General features: G+C 41.8%; 1 protein-coding gene across 4 annotated transcripts in view; it reads right to left on the bottom strand.

The window, feature by feature from the left end:
- Nucleotides 1-21103, bottom strand: part of DOCK5 (dedicator of cytokinesis 5) — a 215058-nt gene that overhangs the window by 127498 nt on the left and 66457 nt on the right. For all 4 annotated transcript variants that reach the window (XM_087437329.1, XM_087437330.1, XM_087437327.1 and 1 more), the window contains exons 3-4: nucleotides 6416-6456; nucleotides 965-1020 (exon numbers count right to left, since the gene is read on the bottom strand). In XM_087437329.1, the coding sequence (XP_087293455.1) occupies nucleotides 965-1020; nucleotides 6416-6456 (97 nt within the window). The remainder of the gene's footprint in view (nucleotides 1-964; nucleotides 1021-6415; nucleotides 6457-21103) is intronic.

The raw sequence follows: 21103 nt of genomic DNA, 5'->3' as shown, positions 1-21103 counted from the left end.
CTTGTTATCTGAATTTCAAACTTAACTGGGTGTCCTGCCTTTTATCTGGCAACCCTAATTAGTGGGAATATGCTGCCCACCCTGCCTGTCCACCAATGTGGCTGTGGCTGGTGATGCTGGAGGCTGCCCAGGAATGGCCCGCTGGAAAGAAGCGTCTCCAGGAGGACAGGACACCTGGCTTTCAGTCCTGGTTCTGCTACCAAAGAGCTGTGTGAATCTGAGCATGTCTCCACCTCTTGTCTCTGAAACCAGGGGGCAGAACTTATGACTGAGAATGTTCTTTGCAGCTTTCAGTCTGGGTGACTCCGTGACCCACTCTACTCTCTCTCAGTCCCGGATTCTAGTCCTGCTCCCGGCCCTCCTTGTTCCCTCCTTAACTCTCCTGCCTGTCGGCTCACCCACAAGCGGCCTCTCTCTCCTACTTCAGGCTGGGTGTCTCACTTTTCTTAGCCGCCATGGGGACAGTGCTTACCGGGATAAATGATAAGGCGGATAAGAAATAAGAATACCCAAAACTTAATAGATTTAATTGCAGAACACGTTTACACACATTATTTTATAATTTCTAATCAAGATCATGACCAATGTAGGGCCAAATTTGTTTGTTTTCCCCAATTTGTCCTTGATTTGCATGGAAAAAAGCCCAAGGTACTCTGAGGCTAACTGACTTGTCCTGTTGATTAGCTTGCTCACCTGTCTCCCAGGGTTCCCAAACAGGGGGGTCTCAGGTCTTATCAGCAAAAGGGTGCCAAAGGTTCATGGACGAGCACACAGACACACACACGGGTGCACAAGCAATCGGCGAGTAGGTGGTGAGTGCAAGAGGAAGGTAAAGGCCCTCCGTTCACTCATAATCTGTCTTTACTATTCTGGGGAAGGATGCCCTGGACAACACGAAGGCACTCTTTAATGATCATTTTACATCTTTATCATTTTTCAGGAGGCTTCCTAGAATGGAACTTACCCTCGGTCTTCCACGGTTGCCTCTTTCAAATGGATATACGTTTCAGGGAAAATACCCTAGAGAGAGAAGAACTTTGGTTACACGGCCATAAAAATCTCAGCCGAAAGTGAAGAGCACAAATGGCAGCGATAATGAATGTAGGGAGAAAGGACACCTGGACACGAGCTCAGGTCCGCAGTCAGGCTTCCAGGACACCAACTGCCCTGATTGGCCATCGAATGAAAGCATGGCTGAGCGCTGATTAAGATGTGGGTTCAGAGAGCATAAGATAAATGCTTCCTAAATGAACAGGCAAACATGCCCAGGGCAGCCCAGAGCTGCAACAATGGTCAGGAGTTTTAACAGTGAGATCCTGAAACCCCTCCAGATCCTACATGCCATGAGAGGATGCCCTTAAAGGGTTACACATAATTAGTGAGATGGAAGGCTAAGTGAGATGTACTTAGTGGCCCATGAAATTACAGTGATTTTCTAAGTAATTCCTCTCAGCACTTTCACTTAAACCAAATGCGCCCAAATCAATTAGGACTAGTTATCTGGTTACTTTTAGCACTTCCCAGCCTCAAGTTGCTCTCCATTCTATAGCCCTCAGAGGCAATTCTACATCAGTATTGTGACATTGCCCACGGGAAAACTAAGGCCCAGAAAAACCTATAAGAAAGACTGGAAACTGGTCGGTAGAAACTGAAGAACTGAAGATCAGATCTAACCAACAGGAAGCAAGTCATGGATGTGAGTTTTCTTAAATGCCAAAATCTTCTGTTGTTTAACTGTGTGATACGCTCATCACTAAACAGAGAAATTGCCATCTGGAAAAGACACTGCTGTTCTTTGTTTTATGGTGCTTTGCATGCCAGACCAGGAGAGGTAGGAGAAGAACCTGTTTAATGGGCACCATTGGCTCAACGGCTCCTAGGCCTGTGCCTGTAAAGGTTAGTGCAACCCTGTGGACATTCCGTGTCAGGGGTGGCTGGCCACCAAGGTGGAGAGGGATATCCCCTACTTGGGGGACTGGGTCAAAGGTGTGTATGTACCCAGCAATCTTTGATCCAGTCAGAGACAGAAAACTAGTGAATTTCAGCCAAGGTTGATCTTGTGCCTAGTTTCCTGTGGTATATTTATCTCGACAATACTCTTCTTTCTCCCTTTTAATCCTCTGCCAATAAAACAGGAAATGGCAAGAATATTGAGACTGAGCTGCTCCCAGCATTGTGATGACAGGGTGGATCCTGCCACTGCTGGAGTCAGAAGCAAAATGGCCATCCTTTCCCACCGGGCAAGAAGAACCAAAAAAAGGACGTCCCTTCCCCTTCTGGCTTTGAGAAAGGGGCAGGCGTGGGGTGTATGAGTGAGCAAGCACTGTCCCAATCCTGTTGTTGATAAGACCCAGAACACACAGAGGCAGGTAACCCCCACTCTGTCTTATAGGGACAGGACTCAGAGTGATTTTAGAAAACGGATCAAACGGTTAAAAACAAGCAAAAATTCAATGTGCACATAATTCCTTTGGGGCCTGATTTCTGGGGTTCTGATGCTCCAGATCTGTCCTTAGGATGCCTAAGGAACTTTAGATGTTTCTTCTGTCGCTAAACTGAGGTAAACGTTTTGTTGATTACTATCTAAATGGAGAACCGACTTGGTAACCCAGAGCTCACCTTGAGGACATGATGCTAAGTGAAATAAGCCACACAAGAAAGGACAAATACTATATGATTCCACTTATGTGAGCTATCTAGAGCAGTCAAATTCATAGTGACAGAAAGTGGAACAGGGAGTGTCAGGGGCTGGAGGGAGGGAGAAATGGGGAGTTAGTGTTTAATGGGTAGAGAGTTTTGTTTGGGATAATGAAAAAGTTCTGGAGATGGATGGTGGTGATGGTTGCAAAACAATGTGAATGTACTTAATACCCTTGAACTGAACATTTAAAAACGGTTAAAATGGTAACTTTTATATTATGCACATTTTACTACAATAAAAAAAATCTCCAAAACTCACAAAAAAAGTGGAGTGTTGGGTAAGGATGAACCACTTAAAGTAGTAGTTATAAGGAGCCATATTTGGAGGTTAAAGTAAGATTAACACTGCAAGTCCCAAGGAATATCCTAGGAGATTTTTCAAATCCAAAAGTTAAAGGACGAATTAAAATTTTCATGCAGTCATAATCTGATGACTGGTCTCTTCCTAATAACTGGGAGAAATCCAAGATAGAAGGATTCAGGAATATAAATAAACAGTGACTTATTTTATGACATCTAAGCAGATCATAAGCAGATAATTTATTCTGGGTATACACACATGATGATTTTCATATTAAGAGAATATTTATTTTGTTGTATTACCACTCTGTTATTTGTAGGCATCATCTTTCCACGATAGTATATGTCCACTTACAGCCATTTAATTGCTCTGGTAAATCTGAGGCTTGTAGAAACTTTTCCTATGCCATTATGACACACAGAAAGCCAGAATAAACCTGGGTAATATATTTCTGATTTACAGCCCATCTCTCAATTTTGCTTTTCCTTTCTCAGTGTAACCTACTCACTGAGTAAAAAAATAAACTAATGGTTTTCTAGATATTGCCCTTATCCACACTTCCATAATCCTGCCAGGATCAATAATCAGTTTCTGCAAAGCTCTCAACTTCTTCAATTTGTAAAACCACTAGCTCACTTTATCACTATTCTACATGGCTAGGTCTGCTTATAAATGGCACCAAAAATTTCCATTAAAATAACAGGCCTTTCAAATAGCTCTTTCCCCTACAGACTGGCAAAGGAAAGAAAGAGCATGAAGAGAGCATTTCAAATAGGCTGATCTCTTAATGAAGGGGTGTCAAAAGTAGAGCATAATTCATGACAAATGACTGTGAATTCTCTCTATTTTTCCTGGATCTCTCCACAAGGAAGATATTTCGACTTAAAAATCAACAAGTAAATGCACTGCCCCTGTTTGTACTATCATTTCATTGAATTACAAAATTTAATTATCAAGAACTAAGAGAAGCTCTTACTGAAATAATTCTGCTACAGGGTGAGTTTTAAAGTTTAAATAAAGGTTTTAAGAAAATGAATACAAAAAAATTAAAAACACATCCAGAACTTGTCATGTAGACCCCAGTGGGGCACCCCTTCTATGCACTCTTCAAAGCAGACAACAGGGCACTCGGCTAGACGGACTGTGACGTCTCAGGAAATCACAGGATGCCTTAGAAACCAAGGTCCTCTATGCTCGCAAAGGATCCTTACGTACTGCACTCTGAAAGGGAAAACCTGTGGCCTGGGGCCTTGTTTCAACACGATTCACATTCACCAGTTAAAAATCAAGAATTCTGTGTTTCTTAAGTTCATACGATCTTCTCTAAAGAAGGAGTTTTGTTCATGTTTTAAAATAAACTTTTTAAAAAAAGGACTAGAGGGCCGGCCCTGTGGCTTGGTGGTTAAGTGCGCGCGCTGCGATGCTGGTGGCCCGGGTTCGGATCCCGGGTGCGCATCAAGGCACCGCTTCTCCGTTCATCCTGAGGCCGAGTCCCACATACAGCAACTAGAAGGATGTGCAGCTACGACATACAACTATCCACTGGGGCTTTGGGGGGAAAAAATAAAATAAATAAAATCTTTAAAAAAAGGACTAGAAATGCAGTGACATAGGTATTGTCGCTCTTTAATAAATTTAGACCTTGACAATTGTTAACTCTAATCACGCTTTAAAACAACTACCACTTCCATAATTATGAGTAAAATAAACACTGATAAGGTTAAACCCAAATCGAGAAGCAGGAGCAGCTGTAGACCAGGTAGTCTTGTAACAAGAGTCCCCAAAGGAAGAAAGGCTTTGCTTTAGTCCTCTCATGCTCTCATTCACGCCAGAACATCTGCCACCTTAGCTCCCTATTTGGAGGCCTGGAGAAATTCAAGTCAGCAAGAGATTAAATGAAAATAATTAAGCTGGAAATGAAGACCTGCGGCACACGAATCTAACTGTGAGTAGAAAAATGAAGCATCGGGATGTGGGGAGTTGATACTCACATCAAAAGCAAACACTTCTTTATTTTGGTAGATTATTAAATTGTCTAAGTTAACAAAGTGTGTGTGTGTACACATACATGTGCAAATATTGAGTGTGATTCATCAACATAGAAAGCTTGCCCAGGACAGTCCCGGCTTTTAATGGCTTACACCTTGTAGAAAGGTGTTTTTCTGGGCCCTGAGCTCTTCTGAGAGTTGAGTGCTAGGATTACTTCTATCTCATGCTATGTTTGAAGAACAAGAACTGTGGGGTTTTTTTTACTCACCTCTTGGTAAATTCCAAATGCTTCTCTCACCCCTTCCTAATTCACTATTTTGCATGTGAACTAACTGTGAAATAATATCAACTTTGCTCTTTCAAAACAAAGTGCTAACATGCTATGCTGCCCAGCGTGCGGTGTCAGAGGAAAAGTGCTGACCTGACCTAAAATAAACTCCAGGGGTATTAGCCTGATGAACAGATTTTCTTTAGCTTGATGGTTAGTGGCTCTGGCACTGGGAAAAGGAACCTGCTAGGGTCAGTATTTTTCAAACTCTGTGGCCTTGATGAGATAGCAACCCAGTACTACTATACATAAATATAATTAAAAATACATAAAAATATGTACCTAAAACAAAAGTTTCATGAAACAATACTTACTATGGCATTCCATTTTCTTTTCTTTTTTTTTAATTTTTACTTATTTTATTTTTTTTCCCCCAAAGCCCCAGTAGATAGTTGTATGTCATAGTTGCACAGCCTTCTAGTTGCTGTATGCGGGAGGCGGCCTCAACATGGCTGGAGAAGCAGTGCGTCAGTGCGCGCCCGGGATCCGAACCCAGGCCGCCAGCAGCGGAGCGCGCGCACTTAACTGCTAAGCCACGGGGCCGGCCCTCCATTTTCTTTTCTATTTTTCACTTTTGTTTTTTTAAAAATGTTGTACTGTATTGATTGTATTGATCTCATGATGCATAACTGGGGTTGTGCTGTTCACAGTGTGAAAACTACTACTCCGGCTTATCCATTTTACAAGGAAGGAAAGAATCAAGTGGAAGTGGGGAGAGTCTGTAGTTCTGGGATTTTAGCATTAGCACTAAAGGATAAAGTAAGAAGCACAGGTCCCTCCCTGAAGAGACAGCCAACTACAGCAATGCCACTGTATTACCACACTGCTCAGCTTGAGGGACGGGGAGCAAGGAGCACCACCTGGAGTGTGAATTCACCTCTGGGCCTTCGTCCTTGAGTTGGTTGGTGGGAAATATGGTCAATGGATATACTACTATACTTGAACATTGAGGTCAGAGAATTTGCTTTCAAATAAAAGAACAGCCATCAAAGAGAAAGCAAACTAGGTCTCGAGAGAGCAGAGAGCAGATAATGGGATCAGACACCAACAAAATTAGCAGACAGATTTCAAATTAAAAACTGAATGATAAGCCATACCTTTTTAGATTTATTTCGGAGGGTATATCCTCTGTACCAACCTGTTAAGGTATAAGAGAACATAAAATTTTTATGTTATCTGGGATAATATAAGGATATTAGCAATATACATCCTCATATTCTGTTGGAATACTGGGATGTAATCCAAGAGACAATTAGCAGACAATATGCTAGAATATGCACATTTTGGTTTATTATATAATAAAAATCTACATCTATTTTAGAGCCTTATTCTCTTAATAACTTAAAAGATTTAAAATTCACTTAGAACCACACTTCATCTCTACTCCTTTGGAGAAAGGACAGAACAAAAAAATAAGACAGAAGGCAGCTCAACCTCTTAACACCTTAATACCTCACGTCATTCAGTAAGTGCTTCTGCATGAATGAATATGGACTTTCATCCGCATGTAATATTCTACAAGTCACCTTATACTATTAGAGTAGATATTTAAAAAGAATTTATATATTCTCTCTCTCTCTCTTTTCTAAGTTCCAAGGTTAAGAACTACCATTCTGGAACAATTTTAAAGTGAAGTAGCAAATCTCATATATATAAATATTTGTACCTCCCCCCCCAAATTGAAACAAATAATAAAACAACATTTTAAACAATCCTTGGCAATGCTAAAAGCCCCCCGCCCCCACAATAAAAAGACTGTATGTATTTGCTTAATGAGGCTTTTGGTAAAGGCTTTAACTTCCTTTTAAAAATTCCAATAAATATACATATACCTATGGATGTTTTCCCACCCCCATCTTGTGGGGAGTACACAATTTAATCTGTCCATAAACAGATATTTTATATTATATATTTACTGAACACCTACTATGGGTAATTCACTGTAATAATTTTCTTCATTCCCCAGTAGCCATCAGGCATCAATGTGGTCATATTGCCTAAGTAAACCCGGTTGTACGTGGTACATACGTGTAAAGCAGCCATATACATACAGTGAATACACGCAAACTATAATTAAAACTTCAGGCATCTGCCAATAGGGTTCTAGAACTCTCTTGTAATTTGCACAATATAGTTTGGACACGTTACAAGAGGAAAGTTGAATTTACCCTCCTTCGGCATGGATTTAATAATATTTTCACACATTTTAAATTCTCAGTATTCAAAAATTTAAAGGATTTTGCTATCTTTTACAGGGAGGAATAGAGTATTATGCTGTGGAATCATTGTAAGTTGCATCAAGGCCCATGGTTGAGAAAAAGATATTTGAACAGGAAACACTGCTGCCAATTGCAGATGCCCAAGTGCACAAGAGAGCCTGGTGTAAGAACACCGAGCTCATCACCTCTCCCAGGTCTCGAGAGTCTTTACCATCTGTATGCACTTGCTCAGCTCTGCACATGAAAATGGCTTTTGCATGAAGGAATGGCTTCAACTTCATCCTGAAATGGCAGTGGGGGAGGCAAGTTGAGAAATAATACTTTAGTCTCTTCCAAGCAGTTTTCATCTCTCTATGTCCTATGAAACCAAGATGTTATAATATAGACTTTGCTCCACTTTCAGAGAGGAATTTATTTTACTTTTGTAAAGAGTATATTTTGCAAAGCCATTCATCACAGAATTACGCTTCCTAAACCTGTCATTTTTGAAAACTTTTTTTTACCTCCTAAGTCTTCTCTAGAACTGTAGTGCGTGTATAAGCCCTACGTAGGGGCACAAAACGACCACACTGAATTTGTAAAAGTGAATGCTCACGTTCCTTGACACTAGGTAGTGGCAGAACATCGTCTATTTCCGGAGTTTCAATCATACACTGTTGGGACTCCATAAATTCAACTGCTAATAAATGCAAGGGATAGGGTAACAGTTCAAAGGTATGTTTGCTCATTTCCATATTACAAACTGGAGTTGTGATACAGGCAAGAACACAGTTTTCCAATTAATCCTAATATTTAAAGCAAGATAATTACAGTTAAATATGGTACGCTATTAGGCTTCTGAATGCATCACGATGCGAAGGGGTAATGAAGGCTATATCAACAAGCAGCCATAATCAATGAGTAGTGTGAACTGGTTGGGATCTCAGATGCTTTCTTAAGTTAGTACATTATTAAAAAGAAGGGATGGGGGCAGGGGGATGGGGTGAGCCCAGAGGGCAAGTCTTACCTACATTTAGGTGAAATGACAGTCTCAAAAAGTAAGTTTATAGCAATCACAGTGAGCATTAAAAGTGATTCTGTGCTAAGGGTTGTTCTTCCATTAGGGAAACCAGTCATTTCTGTTTTCCTGGGACTGCCCCAATCCGGAACAAAAATCTGTTCCCTACAATCTGGAAATATCCGAGTTCCTAATTCCGTTGTCAAAGCTGCTTTCTTTATCTGGTTTCTCAGATAATCTCCACCAGTCAAGACTCTATCATCTGCTCCCTTTCACCTCGCCTATCAACTGTATCTCTGGCTACAACTTTCTGGCTCCCATACAACTGTTCCCTTACTCAGCTCTTCTCCCCTCTACATGCAGTCATTCAACAAGTATTTGTTAAGCACTAGCTTAGGCACCATGGTGTAGTGGAGGGCAAGAGTTATTCTGAAGATTACACTCTAATGTAAAAAAAAAAGATGACCTCAGATAATGACAGTGCTGAGAAGAAGTGCTCAAGGAGAGTAATATGGCAGAGAATGACTGGTAATATGGGACATTACTTTAGATGAGGTGATCAAGAAGCACTCTGAGAGGCTAAACGGAACTAGTCATGAAAGGGGAGAAGGTAATAAGAAGGTGGTTAGAGGAAGGCACAATTCTCAACCTTGGCTGCCCATCAGATTCACCAGGGAACTTTTAAAAATACTAATGCCTGGGCCACATCCCCAAATATTCCGATTTAATTGGACTCGGGTGGGGCCCAGGCTTAGCGCTTCTAAAAGTTCCCCTGGTGATGCTAACGTGCAGCCAGGATGGATTACCACATATATAGGAATTATACGCCATGGAGGAATTTGGAGTTTATTCTTAGCACGGTGGGAAGCCATTGGAGGGGTCTAAATAACATCACACCTGATGCTTTTAAAAGATCATGCTGGCTGCTCTATGAGAATGGACTGCGGGAGGTGAGACACTACAGAAAGAGGAAAACCAGTGAGGAGACCAGTAGGTGCAGCGAAAATGGGGACAGACGAAAAGATGCAGGACATATTCTGAATCAATAGGAGCTGCTCATGAGTTAGCTGGGAATAGCCATGAACGGGGGGGAAAGGCAAATAGTCAAGGGCATTCAGATCTTGGGCTGAAGCAAATGAGTGAACAGTATTATTCTTTGGTATAGGAAGACCGAAAGAAGCAAAACATTGGGAAATGGGAGATAGAACCAAGAGATGTATTTTGGCCCTTTAGCTTCCCTTCCTGAATAACTGAGCTCTGAGCCATTAGGTAGGACAGGGCAACTTAGGCATTTGCAAAGGTGGTGGGGAGAGGAGGGCATCTACACGGGGGCCAGACTGGCATTGCATGTTGGAACCCAGGCAGAACAAGGCAGGCATCCACGTCGGGGTGGGGGGCCCTGCATGGGGCATCGGAGCCTAGGTGGGGTGAGGAGAAGGGCATCCACACATGGGACTTGGGGGTGGGGGATGGTGGACGGACATGCACTATTAGAGCGAGAACAGGGTGAGGAGGATGTCCACGTGGGAGAAGGTGTGGTAATGAAGATGGAGACTGGTTATAAACTGGGAAATCGACCAAATAAATAGATATATTAGGAATATTGGAAGCCAGGTTTCTCACTGTCACAGAGGGAGTAATAAGCACAGAAAGGGAAAAACCAGAATGAACTCGGTGATGCTGGATTGGAATTGACAGTATCCACGTGTACTCATAACTTTTAAAATACATAGATAGGTCAAAATTAATAGAGGCATTAATCTATATTTATAAACACATGCATAACATCCGCAGTTCTGCTGAAATACTTATTAGTTCTTATTTTTCTGACCCTGATACAGATGATAGAGATCTCAGAAAAGGAGCTATGTACTTGGCATAGAGTGCAACCAGTCCAAAATGAAGCCGGAGGCCAGAGGATTCCAGGAGGAACAAATCCAAGACAGAAAATGGAACTGAGAAATCATCTTATTTGTCTGAACATATTAGAAGGCGGTAAACACTTCTGTTAGAAAGTCTGGATATGAAATAGAGGTAGGTCCGTAGAGAACCTAGAAAAAAAGAATTAACATCTCCAGAAAAACATATTATTCAAGAAAGGGAATGTAATCAAGGTACATCCCACAGCCTCTGCTGCTTACACTGCATAGGCATACTCATTCAAATAATAACTTAAAGAAAAAAATTATGATGTATCTATATTGGGAGATCTATATTAGGGACAAATGGGTATATGTGTGATTGGTGGGGAGTATAAGAGAGCTAAATCCTTATCTTCCATAATAAGCAGTTAATAAATAAAAACGCAAATGGAAATATCAAGTCATAGAGGTGCAGTTATTTAGAAATGAAAAGGCATATACCACAAAAAATGACTTAGTTGAAAGTGAAATCAGAAACCAAGAGGAGTTAGGAAGAGACTGTTGTTTTTCATTACAAACTTTGCAAAAATGATTTGACCTTTAAAATTATATATATATTTATGACAATGATAAAAATTAAAATTAAAAAATATGTGATAAATCCTGGTAAGCTAGGACTAGACAAAGGCAAAATTACAGGTAAAGAAAATAGATCAGTACGGGCCGGCCCCGTGGCTTAGTGGTTAGGTGCGCGCGCTCCGCTGCTGGCGGCCCGGGTTTGGATCCCGGGCACGCACTGACGCACCGCTTCTCCGGCCATGCTGAGGCCGCGTCCCACATACAGCAGCTAGAAGGATGTACTTCTGTGACATGCAACTATCTATTGGGGCTTTGGGGGGAAATAAATAAATAAAATTATAAAAAAAAAAAAAAGAAAATAGATCAGTAGTTGCCAAGGGCTGAGGGTGGCGTGGGGTTGGTTACAAAGAGACGAGGGAGAATTCTGGGGAACTGACAGAACTGTTCTTTATCTCGATTGTGGTGGCATTTCACGACTGTGTGCATCTGTCAAAACCTGTAGTACTGTACACTAAATAAGGTGAATTTTACTCAATGTAAATTACACTTAAAAAAAAAGATATTAGATACTACTATATACCCAGTAGAATAGCTAAAGGTAAAAAGCCTGACTGTACCAAGTGTGGGTAAGGATATGGGGCAATTGGAAGTCGTTTACATTTCAGGTAGTTTCTTATAAAGTTAAATATACACATGACCTGTGACCTAGCGATATCCCCATTCCTCGGTATTTACTCAAGATCAGTGAAAACCTATATCCATAAAAATACTTTACAAGAATATTTATTAAAGCATTATTCTTAATAGCCCAAAACTGGAACCCAATGAAATGTACATCAATAGAAGTATAACAAATAAATTGTGATGTATTCGTATAATGGAATATTACGTGGTGATAAAAAAAATGAACTACTGTTACACACAACATCATGTATGAACCTAAAAAATATTATGTTGAATGAAAGAATCCAAACACAACAGACATGCATAATTCTACTTATACAGGCAAACTAATCCATGGTGATCTAAATACGAACAATAATTGTTTTTTGGGGTGCAAACTGTGTGGAAGAAGGCAACAGGGAACTTTCTGGGGCAAAGGAAATGTTCTATATCTTGACTGGAGTATTAGGTACACGGGCTACATTCATTTGTTAAAATTCACTAAATTGTATACCTAAGATAAGTGTATTTCACTGTATATAAATTTTACTGCAATTTTGAAAAACCATACAAAAATTTACACTATCAAATGAACATTACAAAGTAACCACCTCAAAGTGACATAACATTCAACAATAATGGCATTGCTCAAATATTACTGAAGATTTTTGTTTGAAACTGCTTCTGAAACCAGTTTGAGTCACGTGTGAAAAAAATCACAGAACCATTTCTCCATTGCTTTTACTTTGTATTGGGCCTCCCCAAAGACATTATGCACTATAATTACTCCCTTCGTGCTCCAAAACTGACTCTGAATAAGTTTTGCTATTTTAGAAAGTTCAATCACAGACTGGAGATTCATTTATGCATTCAACCGAGAGATGCAAGAGAGCAAGATGCACAATACATCCCTCCTTCTTAGTCTTATTTTATAATGGGTAGAGAAAAACATATACACATAAACACACACAAGCAAATAAACAAAGTAATTTCATATAGAGCTAAAAGTTATGAAGGAAGGAAAGAGGGTATTGTGAGAGGGGCAAGTGGGGGTGGGGCTACTTTAGGGAGTGTGGTTAGAAAATTCTCCCTGAGGGGGTGGGGGAGGTGTTGAGAATTTACATTACTAATATGGCCATTCATTTATTATACATAAAAACACTTATTGAACACCAGCGTGCCAGACACTGTCTTCAAGGAAGAAGGAAACAGATCCATAAACAAATAATTAAATACAAAGGGCCTTTAATGGTAATGCTTGGAGACAATGGCACACAAAAGGGGGGTTGTGAATATGCTCAAGACTCGGAAGGCAATTACTGAAGGGGACTCTGAAGATTTTTTGAAGCATAAAAGCATCATTTAGATGTGTAAGTCATGGAGGGTTTTATAAAATCTCTCCTCATTTTGCAGTCCCAAGATAAATTAGTTTCCTCTCCCCACAGATCAAAAAATTATTTTTTTTATTCCGGTAAAATATACATAACATAAAATTTTCCAATTCAACCATTTTTAAGTATACAGTTCAGCGGCATTAAGTACACTCACACTGTTGTGCAACCATAAATAATTTCTGACCTCCCAGGAATTAAAGGCAAGAAACAGACAGGGAGCCATTGTTTATACGTACCCTCATTGTGTGTGGGGGGGGAGGGGATGGTCACAGAGGAGGAGCAGGTGCTGAAATCTGTTGTTTTCCTTTAAGTGTCACAGGCCTGGTAGCTTGCTGGGTAAAGCACAGTTAATTAGGCCAAGGTCAAAGGTTTCATCCCCTTTGGACTAGGTAGACCTATGGGGTTTCCCTGGCCATAGCCTGCCCTCCCATCCCAGTGAGTGTCCCTCAAAGAGACACCTGCGGTCCCTCTCTCCAGGGACGCCTGTGAGCAGAACAGCTGGAGCAAACTTGGTTGCTGGATCTTTGCCCGTGGGCAGCACAGAGCCTCAGGGTTCAGGATGCTCACTTTCCGCATGCACTGACCATCTCACTGGGCGTTTGAAATTAAGTTCAAAAGCAGAAAGTAAAAGGCTGCTGAAGCAAAAGGATGCAAAGACAGTAAAAGATGATGCTATTCTTTTGTACCTTTTTGGGAGACAAATCAGTCTTCTAGTTAATTATCTTCACTCACTTTTGTGCTTTTGAGATAGGCAGATAGTAGATGTTGGACATTGGAGCTCCAAAGGAACTCAGTGTTCACTGAATCTAACATCCTCACTTAAAAAGGAGGACACAGGCAAGAAACCGAGAAGCCTGTCCAAAGTCAACCATGGACTTAGTATCGGAGCTGGGGGTGCAAACCCAGGCCTCCTCCCGCCCAGCTCCTCACTGTTTCCCTTCCACCATGCCCCTCCACAGCCATACCGGAGGCACAGTCAAATGGGACACTTGCTCAGGGCACTGACTCTTAGGGGAGGGACGCTTGGCCACAGAATCCTATCAATATATAAAACACATGCACAAGCACGCCAGTAAGTGGAAAAGAGAGATGTGGTTTCCATCTTTTATTTTACTTCTTGAATGAACGAGAAAGAGACCTTTCTTTGCAGTGCCTGGCACATCACAGGCACTCAATAAACCTTTAATGAATATATTAATGAGGAAGAGAAGGTCTCCTTGAGCTAGCGGCTGCGGACAGGATAGACTGATGCGAGGAGTGAGTGATAAAATCTGCACCTTCAAGGCACAATCTGGCTGTAAGGTAAGAGAGACTCTTCTGTCTCCCTGGACCCCACGCCCAGTGGGCAGAACTGGGCGGGGCCCGAGCACCTGCCTAGGAGGCCAGAGTGTCCAAAAAGAAGAGGTGCTGCTCCTTATGAGGAGGACTCCCTGAAATCAAAAGGCCTGGCTCTCAGTCCTGGTTCTGTGCTCACCTGTTCTCTGGGACTCCATTTCTTCGACTATTAATTTAAAGTAATTAAGCCTTTGATCTCTTAAATCTCCTTCTTCAAAACATTCTATTTTTTTTTCATTTTCATTTCATTACCTCATAAAATCTAACCCCTTAGCTAAAAATGCCAAGGTTTCTTCTGGTTGCCTAGGATAGATGGTGATGTCAGAGACTTGTATTTGCAGCCAGCAAACCCCTCCTTAGACAGGCAGAGGGACCTGGTCCAGGGGGTGGGGGGAGCAGACCAACAGTCACAGAACGGGGAGATGACACATCCAAGAGTCCACTGCAAATCTAGGGAACCTCTCTGTGAATTTAGACACCTTGAAGCTCAGCGAGGAGGAGGAAATAAAATTTCCTCTAGTCTAATCAACATTACACTGGTTTGCCAATTCCCTTTACATTTTCCGGATGTGGCTTTTTCTTTCTTTCTTTTTTAGAGCAAAGTAATCCTGCCAGAAGTTAGTCCTCCTTGCTATTGGCTCTAATTTCCCTCTCCTGTGATCCGTTTCTCTAACCTATCCACCTAGTTCAAGGAAGCTGAAATGCAGCATATAGTTCTACCAGTAGTAGCAATGAATTTGCTGCAACCCATTCTTATATAGGTTGTTATCATCAGCACCACTCTGCAAGACGGACGAGACAGGGTGTGGGCTTGTGAGTGAGGAATCAATCAAGCAAGGTACATTTAAGGATGCCCACTTCTATAAGGAACTCTGCTAGGCCCTGTGGGGCCTCAAGGAGTTTGAGAGTATAATAAGCCCCAAACCCTGATCTCGAAGACTTTCTAATCTAATTGCTAGTAGAGCAGAGAGACACAGGTGAGGGGAAGACACAAACTTGCACATCTAGCTTACCAGGATTTCTGGAATTTCAGTGCAGGCTGCTCTTCTCATGAAATCCCCACCTAAGCTTTCTGAGAAGGACACTGAGATGAGAGGAGAGAGATAAAGGCTGCCTTAACTTCTGAAGGGGCAGTGAGGCCCCAGTAAGATAGGAAACTAATCCTGTGCAGAGGTGCTGGATATATGTGTGCCTCAGCTCAGAGGACGAGTCAGGGAAGTGAGGAATGCACTTCAGTGTGACACTCAGCACTGGCCCTGAGGCCCCTTCGGTCACTTAGAAACTTGCTTCAAGCTCCTCCATGGAATGCATCCAAAAAATGAAAGAGCAAGGCTATACTTTTGGACTCTAAATGTGCACTACGGGGCCCCACTCTGAGGACCCAGACAGTCAGGGTGAGGAGACGCTGCCAGGGGCGTGACAGATCAGCAGTGGCAGAAGCAGAGGTGGAGCCCAGTAGCGATGACAGCATTAAGAGGCCTGGTGGCAAAAGATCAGAAGCAAGAGCAAGAACATGAAGCACATGGGACCTTCCGAGAGTGTCAGAGCCAAAGACTACTGGGTTCAACGCCCACGCCCTCTTTACTAACACAGGCAGGAGGGCACAACCGGGGACACAAGCTGTAATTGCCACAGACGTACAGGGAGGGAGAGACTGCTACAGGCTGGGGAGTCAGAGACCCCTCCAGAGAGCTCTCTGCTTATTTTTCCCTCCCTGGCCTACCTGCCACACCTCAGGGGGTTGCACAAACCATTGGTAATGGCAGCTCACCGCCTCGTGATTCTTCCCTGGAGTGTGTGGGTTGCAGGAGGGCACCAATATCTCTGGGAGGGGGGATGATTCTGCTACGCTCCCCGAGAACAGACATACCCTGGTGGGAATCACAGCTCTACCATTTGATAGCTGTGTGGACGTCTTCAAGTTTCTCATCCTCGATTTTCATGTTTGTTAAATGAGCACCAGTTAACTCTGATCTCCCAGGATTGTAAGAACTGAGATTCAGTGAATCAAAGCCCTTAGCTCAATGCCTGGCACATAAAGGAGGGTACAACGCCAGAAATATTTGAAATTGAGGGTACCCAATGCCATAACCCAGGGACTATCTCCTACTCTTAGGGCCTCCATCTGATTCATATGCTGCTGACAGCAGGAGACTTGATTTGGAGTTCTCTTTCATTTGTTTTCCGAGGCATGTGTCTGTGCTCCCTGGAAAAAAGAGCAGAACCTCTCTAAACTATTCTCAAATTACTGACGATGAACAAAGCTGGAATCCCCCTACCCAGCGATATTGGTGCCCCTCCTGCAACCCACACACTCCAGGGAAGAATCACAGAGGTGCTCGGCTGCCATTACTCATGGTTTGTCCAACTCCCAGAATAAGCAGCTGGAATACCATGCCAGGTGGAAGCTTCGCTTCAGAGCTGTAGGGGCTGGTAAGATGTATTTTTATTGTCCAACAGAATAAATTCCCTGCCCTGAGAAATGGTATAAAAGACAACTTTAAGGGAAAGAGAACAATAAAAAGTGGAAGAAACAACTTTGGTGATAGAAAAAACATATGATGGTGGCTAGAATAATCGACAAACATGGTGCCAAATGACCCAGGGCCTGAGCAGAGATTGAATGCAGCCAAAAATGAACTCAAAGGTTACCAAAATAGGTTATTCTAAGGCCTGTTGTAACATTCAGTGGGCAATGAATATGACAGTAAGATTAATTAAAAAAAAAATTCTTCCTCCATCCCCTCCCATTCCTTCAATTCCAACTAAAATATCAAATTCTTAAACCTGCATTGGTGAAAACTAAACAAGTATTCAAGGTTAGGAATTTAATGTTAATTGTTCCTGCCAATGAGAAGATGGACAAAACTGCTGGGTACCGTTGTTTAAAATCTTATATTCCTATTGTCAAAGTGAAATGCACGCACATTTAATATTCTTGTTTGAATGACAAGCTTTGGGGACACATACACAGAATATAAGGGCTAAACTAATACTCTTTCTTTAACAAGAATCTTTCCCGTCTTGCCTTGTCCATACCTCTTTATAGTCTGAGTTACACATGGAGGAGAAGAAGGAAAAGAACCAACATTCTCACGGGCTTGTAAGACTCATTTGCAGCACGCAAGTTTTTCAGGGAGCATGCTTTCTGCTCCTATGACACTTTCTGTTGAATGATTTGCCTCCGTGGGTTGAATGAAATGGAGGCACTCTAGCATAGTGTTAATATTTATATTAATATTTATTATATTATGAGGCCCTATATGCTTTTAAAGATCATAAATTACTCTTCCATTACCATGAGCAAAGCAGAGGCATACATCTAACCTTCTTTCTCCAGATGGAAGCAAGAGGAGAAATATCTTATTCCTATTTGCCCTCAGTCCATTTTGAACTTTCCTCTAGGACGTTCTCCTTACACTAATTCTTATCTGAGTCTTATCCAGCTCCACAGTGGTTGCATGTGCTGTTTCACAATAGTGATAAGACGCCTATGGCATTTTTGATAAAAGTTACACACCACATAATGTGAACGGCCCAGCATTCAGAGGTGTGAAGACTGCCATGCATGGGCATGGATGTGCACGGGATGGAAGAAGCTTGCCAACACTTTGCCCGCTTCTCGACCCCTTGATCCCACCAAGATCCCTTGGAGATCAAAACTTATGGAACACCAAAAGCTCATGAGAACATTCCTGCAGAGCATCCCCCAAAACATCTTTGCTTTCAGCCTGAGCTTGCCTCCTTAGGTGCATGGGTAGCTGCCCAAATGGGCCAACTCCAAGGAGCAGTTCACGACAAAGTAACTGAATGAAGGCACCACTCAGGAAAGGGTTCTGACCCCTATTCTAGAAGATCCCATATATGCCTACAGGCGAATAACATACATTGTAAAGATGGAATTTTAGAAGAAGGTTCAAATGTATCTCAAAAGGAAAATCAGGAGAAGGCATTCTCTTTTTGATAAGATTAAATCTGAAATGAGACTTCTCAGCGGCTCTACTTTTTAATTATTTTTTCTTATAAACACACTCCTACTGCCACACACATCTTTTGAAAAACACCTCAGGAACATCTGTCCCCAGTAGTGGTAGCTGACAGGCTGTACTTAAGGTAAAGGTCAAACAGATGTGGGAAGTGACCGGCACTCTGCACAAAATGCCACATGGCCTAATGTGCTTTTGAGGCTAGTGCCAAAACGTTCGCACGCAGTCCTTGTCATAAAACCCAAGCTGTTAGGCTCCCTGCCTTTCGTGTTTGTGAAAGGCATTTGTTTTTATAACTAGAACATGGTGAGTTCTGAATTTAATAAACTTTCAATTATCTTGACTAATGCGGTAACAAAAGTAAATGAAAGTCACAAATACATCGAATGCCTTATTTCAGCGTATACCCTGTAAACTTTTACACATGCTGTTAAAAACTGATTTTTAAAAATCAATTTTGATTTTCTTTGTCTCTCACTTGTCTTATGACCACTGCGCATGGCTGACCAAATAGAGAAGGAAATGAACAGAAAAGAGGAACAATAAAGGGATGTCAAGGCTACCAGGTTGACTGATTGTTATCCAGGACAGCAGGATGTGACAACCCATCTTCTCGAATCAGACGTTCTAAAAGAGTTCGATAAGGCCTTCTGTATCATATAGTCCTCTGCAGTGTTCCTATTACCACATCTCAGAAAGATGCTCATTAAGCCTTGGCTTGAAAAAAATCTTCAAACGCACTCTCTTCTGTTTTATGCCTCCGTTAGAAAGTTTCATCAGCCATGGAGCCAAAATTCAGTGCCACGTAACTTTACTTATCCATCATAATACTGCCCTCTGTACTTACTCAAAAAAGCCTGCTTTATAAAGATGAGACTCAAAACACGTTCAGCTCAAGTCATAATCCAGTTTTATTCCTTTTCATATTAGAAGGGAGTGGATTTCTTGATTAAGGTGCATTTTAAAACTGGCCTTATTCTATACTGAAGAAATAACACGGACATATTGGAGACCACCTGTATATACGTACACAAATGCTTCTTTTTATCTCTTTAACTTTTCAGGATTGCCCACTTCCTCTGCCCAATTGTTCGTGCTGTCCTTTGGGTTTTTACAAATTACGCTGAAATAATATAAAACTTTATGCTGTGCCTGCCTCTGTAGAGCTTGGAACGCCTTTGAGACATTATCTCATTTTGTTATTTCCAAGAGGCGCCAATTGTGTTACGTTCGCCCCAGAAATCACTGTTAACGCCAGCCACCCTCTCCTGAGCTTGTGAGTGGTTTACGGAGCTGAAAATGAGTTGACCAATGGATAGGAATCAAACACAGGAGATGAGTACCCGTCAGTGGAACAGCAGACCCTGCCATGAAATCACCTGAGACAGCATGTGGGTACTCACAGGAGAGGAGAGCTTCATGGTGGCAGGGATGCTGAAGCCTTCTTGTTCAAGGCACTTTCATTTAATCATTTTCAATTCAAAGAGTGACCCAATTTTAGATGAAATGACCACGATATACAAAGAGACTTTAAGTATCCTGCCCAGGGACGGTTAACCTAGAGAGGAACAAAACCATCTAATCTAAAGTAGTCCTTCCCCTTCTCCCGCTGCATCACCCTCATCTACCTCTGGTCTTTTCTCCCCATAGCATTTAAAAGTATCTGCATTTTTCTGTTTACTTACTTTGCTCACTTGTTTTTGTCCATCCCGTGAATGAAAACCCTATGAAAGTAGGAGCCTTGCTGTTTTGTCACTCAGGTGACCTCAGTGCCTAGAAAAACTCTTGTGCTCAATAAAAGTACTTGGCACATAAAAAGAGAATAATACTTGCTCAGCAAGTATTGTTGAAAGAATAAATGACCACAACTGGAATCTCCAGGCGCCAGTGCCTTTTCAGCCATGCCCATGGATTTGGGATGGGAAAAAACACTCAAGAGGGAGAACAGCTGCCTTGCTGCCAAATCCCTCGTCTGGTTAAAGAAGCAAAGACATGGCAATGACTACAGGTAGGCCAGCGCCAAAGTCAAAGAAGGCAAGGATGCTTGCTTCAGTCCTTGAGGATTTCTGTTCCCTGAAAAAGTCTCTGAAGGCAAATAATTCTTAGGGGCCTATAAAAGAAGAGAAGTATATAGCTTCTCAGTCAATTCTACTTCCTTCCCTCATTTTTAGTAACAGTGAAGTTCAGGGGCGAGGGCACAGAAAGAAATGAGTGATAAGGGACGAGTGGAAGAAGCTCTTTCTGTGGGCTGTGGTCTCCTGTTCTGGAGCCAACATGCAAGCAATCAGTCTGGCAGATCCCCAAAAAGTTAAATACAGAGTTACCACATGACCCAGCAAATTCCACTCCTAGGCATATACCCAAGAGAAATGAAAACATATGTCCACATAAAAACCTGTACACCAGTGTTCACAGCAGCATTATTTACAATAGCTGAAAAGTATAAACAACCCAAATGTCCATCAACTGATGAACAGATAAATAAAATGTGACATATGCAGATAACAAATATCACTCAGCAATACAAAGACACAAGTATTGACACATGCTACAACATGGATGAACCTCGAAAACATGATGCTAAGTAGAAGTCAGTCACAAAGGATCACATATTATATGACTGCATTTACAAGAAATGTCCAGAATAGGCAAATCTATAGAGACAGAAATTAGGTTGGTGGTTGCCTGGAGCTGGGGTGTAATGACACTAATGGGTACAGGGCTTCTTTTAGGGATAATGAAAATGTTCT

This window comes from Ceratotherium simum, chromosome 12 (genome assembly GCF_057802395.1).
Source record: "Ceratotherium simum simum isolate JZ-2026a chromosome 12, ASM5780239v1, whole genome shotgun sequence".
Classification (NCBI taxonomy): domain Eukaryota; kingdom Metazoa; phylum Chordata; class Mammalia; order Perissodactyla; family Rhinocerotidae; genus Ceratotherium; species Ceratotherium simum.
The sequence above is the reverse complement of the archived record's forward strand: the minus strand, read 5'-3'. Positions and strand labels throughout refer to the sequence as shown.